This window comes from Mercenaria mercenaria, chromosome 12, assembly GCF_021730395.1.
Source record: "Mercenaria mercenaria strain notata chromosome 12, MADL_Memer_1, whole genome shotgun sequence".
NCBI lineage: Eukaryota > Metazoa > Mollusca > Bivalvia > Venerida > Veneridae > Mercenaria > Mercenaria mercenaria.
Genome location: NC_069372.1, coordinates 26,943,030 through 26,954,886, shown reverse-complemented (window position 1 = coordinate 26,954,886; position 11,857 = coordinate 26,943,030). Strand labels below are relative to the sequence as shown.

The 11,857-nt window shown below is 36.3% G+C and overlaps 1 protein-coding gene across 1 annotated transcript; it reads right to left on the bottom strand.

Annotated features, from left to right (window-relative positions):
- Positions 1–330: 330 nt before the first annotated feature.
- Positions 331–8,178, bottom strand: LOC128547288 (bis(5'-adenosyl)-triphosphatase enpp4-like). Its single transcript, XM_053519517.1, has 3 exons — positions 7,718–8,178; positions 2,189–2,916; positions 331–1,408 (listed from the first exon to the last, which is right to left on the bottom strand). Exons 1-3 carry the CDS (start codon positions 7,944–7,946, stop codon positions 1,073–1,075), a joined length of 1,293 nt encoding a protein of 430 aa, XP_053375492.1. The 5' UTR covers positions 7,947–8,178; the 3' UTR covers positions 331–1,072.
- Positions 8,179–11,857: the final 3,679 nt, after the last annotated feature.

The following is an 11,857-nucleotide window of genomic DNA, read 5'->3' as shown; positions in this document are numbered from 1 at the left end:
AATAGGCCTTGTACAAATATTGTACCAATTTCAAAGTCCAAAAAGGGCCATAATTTTACCAAAATAGTTGACAGAGTTATTTACTCTTGCCTACAGATGGAAATCATGATGACAAACAAGAGGTTAAAGTTTCAAAGCCACGTGTCAAATAGTTTTGACAAAACGAGGACAAAAATTGTAACGTTGAAATTTCCAAGACCAGTTTACACAAAATATAAATGCGTGATACGAACACCTTTATTAACATTGATAAGCTAAAAGGGGCCATATTTCTGCCAAAATCTTTGATTCTTGCCTAAAACTGGACATGGTGATGGTAAACAAGTGTAGAAAGTTTCAGAGCTTTATCTAAAAAGTTTTTTTCAAATTGTGGACTGGTGCGAAAAACGTAGCCAATGTGTTACGCCGACGCTGACGCTGACGCCGACGCCGTGGTGAATAGTCTAGCTACATCTGTGAAGGGTAAATGATACAACTTGAAACTGTTTAATGCCTGGCATGTTGTGTAAACCGCACACTAACACAATAAAACACTAACTGAATCAACAAGAAATACAATCTAAAATCCAAACAAATTGACAATTCTTTCCTTAGATATATTCGTTTATCATGTACTTACAAGCACATACTTCCATTGTGCTGACATAACTGATCGTAAATGAAAACGGATGCAGAGAGTATGTTGTTTTTAAACAACAAAATGCAATTAGGATATAAAATTGTGTATGATGCACCTTATAAGATTCTTTAACTGGTAATAGGTGCAGACGGGAATATCCGGTTCGCGGGTAACTGTTCAAGTGGCGAGGCTCTGCCGAGTTATCGCATAAACCGATATCCGAGAGTCAGATAATAACTTCCATACCTACAGCCAGTGATTGAATCTTCTGTTTTTGCATGCCATATTCTGATAATTCAACAAGTAATAGTAAAAATAAGATCAGACAAACTTCTTTCTTCCAGGACTGTTTTCTTTTTCATATAAAGTATTAAACAAAGTGCGGGAACCTTACGGTACGTCATAACGTCACAAGAATTCAAATAACATTTTGCACGCAACTTTGAGCTATTTTCAAAGTACCTGTAATTCTTGTTTGATTAAAAGGCACAGAATCACGACCGGCAACGAAAACAGTGCTGATGACGATCCTGATGTGTCGGCTGCACATGTCTCTTGATCAACATTTACAATAAAATTTTCAGTATTGGCTAACGTTCCGTTGTTTGGAGCTTGGCGTATGCACAGTAACTCACAAATCAACGGGTAGATATCCACGTTATTAAATGGCAAGGTCTCATAACCTGCTTTTATGTTAGGACCGCGTGCATAGAATATCGGTTTCATTGACATCAGAGTGTTATCGTACCCATGGGCTCCTCTGTCGGGCTCACTGTATTCCTCAGGTCCCTGTACAATAGTAAATATTTGATTAGATATAATTGGAGCCTGATCTGGGCTTGTTGTATTTGGCTCTCGTGGACTTTATCAGGCATGGTTCAGTTGAGGTGCACAAACTTACAGGTGTGACAGGCCTTCTAAAATCTGCAAGAGCTGAAAACATCACAGATCTTGACCCTTTCATTATAAAATTTCATCTACTTTTATTTGAATTTCAGGGAAACTCGACAATTTAACGTCTCTGTAATAAAGAACTATTTTCCTACCGGGTCATGAAAATTAATGCAAGTAGTCCAGGTTAGACGAAATACGGAATTGGATTTCCACCCAAGTGCAATATGAATTTTGAATCTGTAAGATTATATCATCTGGATCTTCCGATTTCTTAATATGTTCATGGATTTCAACTGTTACAATAGTTTTACCTTCATAGTTACTACAAATGCAATATTTAAAAAAAAATAACTACCGCAGTTATGGCCCTTTGATAATTTGGCTACATAAAACATAGTGAAAATCTTGTTTGTCCAACACCTCAGCTGAACACTATTGAAAGGATATTTCTTGAAAGTCATCTGATGAATTTGCAGAAGTATATCGAAAGAGCCTGTTACTAAATCTATACTTCCAACAATTATTTCATCATCATCATCATCATCATCAGTGATCGCCTCACTCTAAAAAGCATATACTCGCGATTTGATTAAAACACTGTACATTTGTTAAACATTATATTTTCATATATATCTCTCTATATATATCTAATAACAAAATAAGTCTCCTCCTCACCTTCAAAACCACCCATCCTTCATCAGCAACGACCAGAATAGGTAAGATTCTCCTATGGTTCCTATAATGCCAATGTTCCGGTACGTCTTCTTTACGGTATACTTGGACATGAGGCACATTTGTCAGGTTACGAATAATAGCATCATCCATGTTAGCTTTAGGTAGAATGTTAGCAGTTGGTCCAGTGCTTGGAATTTTGTCAATTGCGTTCATATCGATGTGCTCAGACAGGTCAACATGTCTTGTTGCGTAATCTACCTCCGTCATACCGTGATCACTTGTAACAATGACATTTACTGTCTCCCATAGATTGGCTTGATCAAACTGTTTTACAATGTATCCTAAAACATCATCCATTTCTTTCACTTTAGCTCTGACTTGTGATGAATTTGGTCCAAAGAGATGACCTGTACTATCAGGCTCATCAAAATACAACATTGCAAGATCTATATCGTTTGATAACCACCGTATAGCGGTATCTACCCGTGTTTGAAACGGCATTGTATGGTTATAAGCAGAGTAAATGTTCGGTCTCATACCTCTAATTTCCGACTCGTTGCCTGGCCAGAAGAGGACAGCACTTTTAAGTCCTTGTTTCCGAACCGTAACCCACATTGGTTCTCCACCGTCCCACCATTTTGTTTGTTTTGAACGTTTGTTGAAATAGTCATCAAATAAAGGATCGTACATACTGTTGGCTATTATACCATGGCTTTCTTCATATAAACCTGAAATGATAGTTTTGTATATTCTTTTTAATTTGCATCAATCAATTTATGTTTAATATGTGCAAGTATTAATTCAAAACAAATGGTTCGTGATTACACACTTTGAAAATATCATTATGATTGGGTATATCATTCAAAAGATTGTCTGTAAGTATATATACGATAGTTGTTACAAGGAATTTGCCATAACTCCAAAAATTGAATACAAGACTAGTCAACAAAGACATGCTAAGTTTCAAGATACTGATACAATGTACCAGATCTGAAAATGATACCTTGCATAGGGAAAGCATTCCAGTATAGACGTCTTCATTACGTCAACTTCGTTATATATAGGTATTTCCCTTATCTTTTTTTTTTTAACTAAAACAGTATTCTGAAAAATGTTTCTTTAAATACATGTTTAAAGTAGTTCGCGGTTTCGCCATCGTGATCTACGGTGCTTCGCGCTTCATGCATCGATTTCTCTAACGATATGCGAAGCGCTAGATAACGATGGCGAATGGCAAGATCGCGAAACTTTAGCAATTTTGAATAATAAAAATATGTTAAAAACATAGCGTAATTGTTGATTTATCTCAATGACATCTAAAACCAAGTATTACACTAACATCTTGATTGGACATTTTTTTAGAATGTTGTTTAAGGTCTTCTGAAATATAGTACATATAATTTAGTTACATATAACTTAAGTCTTATAAGGCCATTGAAAAAACTGTAATAACCAGTTTATAATAAATGTATGAAATTACCAACTATACCATGGTCCCAATGTTATATATACATAGAAAATGAAATATTAAAGAAATCAAATAGTTACACCTAGTTAAATCCTACGCGTATTGCCAATGTTTGACACCAGTACAAGTCATACGATATTACAGTATCTGATAACCAATTCACAGTCTTTCTTTATATTAAAGTACAATTATAAGATATATCTATGATATATGAAAATGGCGTAATAATTGAAGGAGTTCGTGCAAAAAGGTACCTATCTCCATTTAGTGAAAATGTTGGGAAAAAGCACTTTTTTAAAATTTCGGTGAAATATGATATTTCCCAATATAATTGCAGCTGTAGATTGTATACTATTTAAACAGTCATATTACAAAGTTTCGGGTATCCTGCACTATTTATAACATTTTTTATATAAAGAAAAATCTTGTATTTGTCGATTATGTTAATGTAACAAGGGTTCTAAATCCATGGAGTTACGCAACAAAGGTTCTAACTCCAGGAGTTAGGATCATTGTTGCATTTAAACTTGATTTGTGAATCATTTTTGCCTAAATATATCAATGAAATATATTAATTTCACAATGTCGTATCGCATTGTCGTGCGTCGACCCACTTGAATAAATACCTCGACTAATCCTGGTCGCATTTTTTCGAAAAATTCATCAATTTCATTTTATTATTAAAAGCGTTAGAAGTAAGGTATCAAACTGAAATTTCTTTTAATAAGTAGTACTGCCTTATCGAATATTAAAAACAATGTTCTTCCTCGTCGGAACTCAGTGAAGGTAGTGCTTGGGTCTTCAGGACCGTCTTGACTGCTCTGACAAGTTCATATTTTGAGAATATTACCGGAATTTGACCTATGACTTTGACCCCTAGCCGACCGGGTTCGAACCAGACGTGGCCTATTTTCTCTAGGTACTGACTTGTCCTTTGCAACAAGGTATCATTTGTTAAAATCGGACATCAGGTAATGAAGATATGGCTTCTCAGACAAGGACCAACCCTCTATTTAATATATGAAGAAGTATGCATACTTTCACGAAAACTGATACATTTTGAGACGGTCCTCCGACGAAACCGTCGGCGGTAAAATTTTAAAAGTTACATATCCGTTTAAACAATGTTTGAATTTAATATATTAAAGTTATTACATTAAAATATTTTTTGTTTGGAACATTCTACAATTATTTGAAGTTAATGAAAAACGCGGACATTTTCCGTACGGAAAAGTACGGAAATATTTTACCTTTTCACCGGTAGACGGGTGACATGCGATACGACATTATGAAAACGTCGCTTCCTATTGTCGAGTGTCACTTCGCGTGTCGTGTATCGTTTGTAGTTGTCGCGCGTCGACCCTCACCCAAACCCGCGACACGCGACATACGATACATTAGGAAAATGTCGCTTCGTGTTGTCGAGCGTCGTTTTACTCCAGTCCCTAGGGGTGTTTCGTGTGCAAAAATGGTCCAGAGCTAATCTATACATCAGAGTGTAGGGGAATATCTCAACTTTCAGAAAATCGTGGGTGCATTTGCCGCATCATGGTACGTTTTTAGAAATCCAAGATGGCCGCCAAAATTTTAGAAATACACTAATTTTCACTTTTGGATCCTTATCTTATAGAAATACGAATGGATTTTTATTCTAATGTTCTAAAACAATAGAGAACACATTTTGCCACTGATTTAAACCCATTTTTGTCAGTTCTTGAGATATATATCGGGAAAAAATATTGAAAATATCGTGAAATTTTCACAAAAATAGCCAAAAAATGGATATGGTTGTACATTTTCATGCGTCTTATTTAAAGGTTCGATGATAGTGACCGATTTTAGTGATTTGTTAAATTCGACAACAATTTTCATTACTTTGATACCATTTGTCTTGTATAATGACACCTCATTGTTAGCCTATGGCTAAAACATGTGGGTTGGGTAAATTGAAGTTTTGCTAGGAATACATTTATTGAAATGTATGAATTTTCAATGATGTTTTTTGTTTCCTCGATCAGTAATATAAAAACGATGTTTACGATGTATTATTGTTACTTACAAATGTGGAGATAAAAATACTATATTTCTTTAAAAAAAATTGGTTAGTTGTGGTCGTTGACATGGTTACAGCAGTTAAATAACGAAAGTACTATTAGAACTGTTCAGGTGAGTTTGGTTTCATGAGAAAGTTAAGAATAATTTATATACTATTGTTTAAATGACAAAAGATCGAAGAACTTTAAGATTCATTGTAGCGAGACCGCGAAAGCTCATTTATAAGTTGCTTCTCAGAAATCATTTAAAGGTTTTATTACTGAATTTAATGCGTGACAAATACGTCTGCAGTGTTATACAAATTGTCCTATTCAAAAGCATTTAGCCTTGAAAAGGTCTCTTTGCCGGTTTCTCAACCAACAGTTGACATTGTATTATAATTTTATCATAGAAATTTGGCTCTTTAAAACCGTGAGCGAGACGGCGTATGAATGTAATATTTCACATGATAATCGCGTTATCACCATCGTACCATCGCGTTTTCACCATCGTATCATCGCGTTATCACCATCGTACCATCGCATTATCACCATCGTACCATCGCCTTCCAGTGGTCATGCGCAGTGGTACAGTACATGTGTCAGTAATAAATCTCATTTTCACATTGCACTTTGTACCTTCTACATCCTAACAAGAATATCTATTACATCCAGCTTTTTATTTACTTTCATGCATACATAAATACAAAGGACGTGGCCTTGAAGATTTTACACAGTTTTAATGAGTTGAGCACTGAACAGTTTGAAAATCATTTTGCAAAACAGCAGAATCTAAATTGTAAATTTCTTCTCACAAAATACATTGAGATACATTCATCTATTGTTGACAAACATTCAAGTGCACGGAACTACGCCTTTCTAACCGGAAGGCGATGGTACGATGGTGAAAACGCGACGGTACGATGGTGAAAACGCGATGGTACGATGGTGATAACGCGATGGCACGATAGTGAAAACGCGATGGTACGATGATGAAAACGCGATGGCACGATGGTACGATGGTGAAACCGCGATGGTATGATGGTGATAACGCGATGGCACGATGGTGAAAACGCGATGGTACGATGGTGATAACGCGATGGCACGATGGTGAAAACGCGATGGTACGATGGTGATAACGCGATGGCACGATGGTGAAAACGCGATGGTACGATGATGAAAACGCGATGGCACGATGGAACGATGATGAAAACGCGATGGCACGATGGTGCGATGGTGAAAACGTGATGGTACGATGATGAAAACGCGATATTACATCGACATTTCACCATCGTACCATCGCGATTTCATCATCGTGCCATCGCGTTTTCACCACCGTACCATTGTTGTTTCATCATCGTGTCATCGCGTTTTCGTCATCGTACCATCTTGCATCGCGGTTTAGTTTTAAATAAAAAGTCACGATTGTCCAAACGAAACACCGTAGCAATCAAATAGTAGGATATATAATGATTGTACCTAAATTGTTATAAAACTACACAGACAATTATTGGTGGATTTCGATGCACGTTAAATCAGCCATTTATATAAACCAGTTAGCTATTACTCAGTTTACTGTACTTAAAACAAAATATGAAGTAAGCAATGATTTCCGTATGAAGCAATCTCCGCTGCATGATATAGACTTCTTAAAATTGTTGCAAACCATTAAATTAGCCAGTTTAATTGTGTATGCTTGCCAGATTTTCACTACGCAACTGCGTATCTGCGTAAAAGAAGCTACGCGCCTGACAACGAAATGCTGGTTATATCTTATACATTAAGTCCACAGTTTAGGCTATTAATGGAAGTTTTAAGCAGAAGAGATGAAAACTTATAAAGTCATAATTTTAGGAAGAGAATGGGATATTGCGTAATGATAAAACGTTACATATATCTTAATTTGTATTTATAACCATATGCCATACCCTATATGGCTCATTTCGAATTTATACTTCGTTTCATATCACACAAAATCGGTGTCCACATCAAAAAGAAACAGAACAGAACACAATCTGAAACTCTTACCTGTTGCCATGGTATAGTGCGATGGGAACGTTTTTGTCACAAAGGTACCGTTGATGTACTCCGCCCGTGTCCCTTTACCAGCCAGAGCGTCAAAGTTTGGCGTGTCTACTTGGTTAATATAATCCCATCTGAACCCGTCCATTGAAATCAGTAATACCTTATTTCCATTGATTAACCACCAGCAACACATCTCAACAACAAGAAACACGAAGCTGCTTATCCTAGCCATGGCTTCAAAACTTTATAAACGTAAATTCACATTTAAGATTATTTAATAATGGTCTCTGTGTCATTTAATCAATACCCGAACTAGTTTTCTTCTCCTCCAAAAATGTCAAGAGGATATTGCTAATTCAAGCAGAATTAATTCAAGAATGTACAATACAATTAAGATATAGAGATATATCCACCAAAATATGCAGAGATAATATCACTAGCCTATTTTATCAATGCCCATCAACTTTTCTTTAACCTTTACCCTGCTTAATTTCTGAAATGAAATGTTTCATCATTCAATTTGGGCAATACCATTTATTATTCATAGGGATGCTCACTGAAAATTTACTGACTGAAAAGCGAACAGTGCAGACCATGATCTTGGTCTCTACTAGTCGCAAAGGCAGAATAGGTTAATCATGTGCAAAACAAACAAGCACACAGACCTATACATTTTATTTCATCATATTATAGACCACTTTGTTTGTTTACGACTGTTAGAAATTTCATTAAAATCTACGTTGTAGAAAAAAATCTATTTGCAGATTTTTATCAAAAATTTGGATTTTCCATAGATTATCATTATTAAATTATTAAAACGTGTGTGCGGTCCAAATTTTTCAGATCAGTCCAGCAAAAAATACGGAAGAGCATTAGTGCCAGGTGTATGTTATCTATTAACTCGAAAGTTACTAAGTCGAAATTTCGAGTTACTTATCTCGAAAGTCGAAATTTCGAAATACTTAGTCGAAATTTCAAGTTACTACGTCAAATTTTGGTGTTACTTATCTCGAATTTTGAGTTACTATGTCGAATTTTCGAGTTACCGAATTTTCGAGTTACTAAGTCGAAATTTAGAGTAACTTATTTCGAAATTGAGTTAATAAGTCGAAATTTCGTGTTAAGTAAATCGAAATTTCGAGTTAATAACACGAAATTTCGACTTCGTATCTTGCCATTTTGTCCGCAAAATTTAAACGTCTGTCCGTCTGTCGAAGGTCAAAAATGTAATGGACGAATTCTGACTCTTCGAAGTGGAATCATCTATCTTCTTTTGTTTTTGGATTTAACGTCGCACTGACACATGATAGGTCATATGGCGACTTTCCAGCTTTAATAGTGGAGGCATTATTTCATCACGAGCGGGTACCTGGGTAGAACCACTGACCTTCCGTAAGCCAGCTGAATGGCTTCCTCACATGAAGAATTCAACGCCCCGAGTGAGGCTCGAATCCACATCGATGATGGGCAAGAGATTGGAAGTCAGTGACCTTAACCACTCGGCCACGGAGGCCCTTGGAATCATCTATCATCTATCTACACATCCTTATATTGTACCCAACATGTAGCGACTTGAATATATACTACCATACATCAATGTATGACCTACCCCATAGCCTCTAGAGCTACTCCAGATTTCAAACTGCACCCAGGATATATATCTTTATCTTTATGTATAGTATGTTCAGGTGTTAGGGGCTCGAAATAGGTCGAAAACCTTCCAGATATGGTCAAAATAGTGAAATACTTTAAGTTTGAATACTTCCCGGTCACCTCTCAAAATCTAAATCTATCCAGATACCCAATCTTGGTCAGATTCATTACTACATGTTCATGTATAGTATGTCCAGGTTTCCTTGCCATATTGGCTCAAACTAGGTAGAAAACTTTCTAGACTTAAACATGGTTTAAAAAGTGTTATTTTTATGAGCAAACGCTGCCCGGTCATCTTAATCATATGACCCTGTAGGGCTACCAGATGGATACACCAGGTATATACCTAATCTTTGCCAGGACCTATACATCAACGTAAACTATTGCAGTTAGTATCTCGAAATCTCGACTTAGTAACTCGAAATTTCGAGGTACATAACTCGCAATTCGACTTAGTAACTCGAAATTTCCATATACATAACTCGAAATTTCGATTTAGTAATTCGAAATTTTGAGATACGTAACTCGAAATTTCGAGTTAATAAATAAGCTACACCTGGCACTAATATTTTTCCGTAAAAAAAAATCAAGCATGCGGCCCTATCTTTTTATAGCCCGAATTTTTTAGGTATTTTGAGTTAATGAAATAGAAAAAAATGATCTTGCTGAGTTACCCTAAGCCAACTTTATTGTGTCTTTATCAGATGGAATCTGCCGATTCTGCACCGTCAGCCATAATTATGATATCAGTCGACTTTCGCGATTCTTAACGGTACACATACGTGTGAGATAGATATCAGAAAACAATATGAAAAAAGGAGCGCTTCAGCTCAATATTTTTTCTATACTGAGTGCCTAAGTTCGTATCATTGTTTTTAATAGCTTGGGGAAAAAACAGGACTTTGCGCCCCAGTGAAGTTCGTACCATTGTTTTCCTTGGAAAAAAAGGATTTTGTGCCCCAGTGAAGTTACGGGCCAAGGGCGTTTGATAAGGTCGATAATATTAGGTTAATTTATAAGCTACAACGGCTTGGAGTCAACCCACAAATCACGGCCAAATCCTTCCTGTCAAACCGATCCCAGAATGTTGATAGCCACTTTTCCATTGAACTTCCTGTACCGTCCGGATGTCCCCAGGGGTCTAAACTTGGACCTTGGCTATTTCTGGCATATATCAATGACTTACCAGACACAGTCAAATGTAATGCAAGAATGTTTGCAGATGATACCATTAAATACCTTACCATCAACTCTATTTCAGAAAGTATATATCTCCAAGAAGATCTCACTAACTTAGAAACCTGGGAGAAGACATGGTCCATAGAGTTCAATCCTGACAAATGTGAAATCCTTAGAATCGTTAGAAAGAAAAATCCTGTAGTTTACACCTACAAACTTCATAACACAGAGCTAAAACATGCGAGGTAGCTAAATACTTAGGCATAACTATCTCCGAAGATTTAAACTGGTCTAAACACATTGACAATATTACTTCCAAAGCAACTTCCACTCTTCGCTTCATACAACGAAATGTCAAAGCTGTTAATAGAAAGGTCAAAATTGCTGCCTACAACGCTTATATTCGTCCATGGCAAAAAAGTTGAAAATGTTCAAAGGTCAGCTGCCAGGTACGTCATGTACGACTACAGATACACCAGTAGCGTTACCCAAATGTTAAACACCTTAGAATGGAATACTCCAATACAGAAGGTCATTCAACTCATTTGTAATGTTTTACAAATAAGGGCCCAGACAACTGCAGCCAGTCGACCAATCTCATCTTATCCCAACGAAACTAAAATTACTTTATCCCCTGTCTCATACTCAGTACTTTTCTAACTCCTACTTTCCAAGGACCATCCGACTTTGGAACTCCCTACCAACCTATGTCAAATCCAGTCCCACTCAGTATCTTTAGACAGAGACAGGCGGTTCTCAACATGTAATTGCACCGTTTCGATCCTATTTTAACTGTAGCATACTGTCATTTTAGCTTTTATTCTGTTAACATTGGTTACTGATTCATTTCTTTAACAAATGTTTCTCTGACAGCGCCGCCCAGTGATAGTCGGAAATCGACGGTTGGGTGAAAGATGTAGATACAGATGCATGTAGATAAGAATTGTTACTATAAGTATTTTATATCGAATCTGGCAGCACGTGCCGTTGTTTCTTTTCTAGTATAAATCTTGCCGTAATTATCAATTTCTTTTTATTTCATTTTGGTCTGACATTATAGACCGTCAGTGAGATTACAAGAGGCATATATTGAGATTAGATCTTTTCAAGAGAGTTCTAAGGGGACCCCAAACACTGACATGGATACGTATTCAAGTGTAGACCAAAACAAATAAAAACGTACTGCAGAATAATGTTATACAAAATATTCCTAACATGCATAGAACATCAAAGTTCGGTGTATCTATGAAGAAATGCGCAAAAATGTATAAAATATTATTTCTGTGAAATCTGCGACCGTACAATAATTTC

What these genes read in the sequence shown, in the direction of transcription:
- LOC128547288 (XM_053519517.1), bottom strand. Translation starts at nt 7,946, where the DNA reads ATGGCTAGGATAAGCAGCTTCGTGTTTCTTGTTGTTGAGATGTGTTGC. An exon ending in GCACTATACCATGGCAACAG is followed by an intron (nt 2,917 to 7,717) that starts GTAAGAGTTTCA and finishes CTATCATTTCAG; the next exon opens with GTTTATATGAAGAAAGCCAT. An exon ending in AAGGATGGGTGGTTTTGAAG is followed by an intron (nt 1,409 to 2,188) that starts GTGAGGAGGAGA and finishes ACTATTGTACAG; the next exon opens with GGACCTGAGGAATACAGTGA.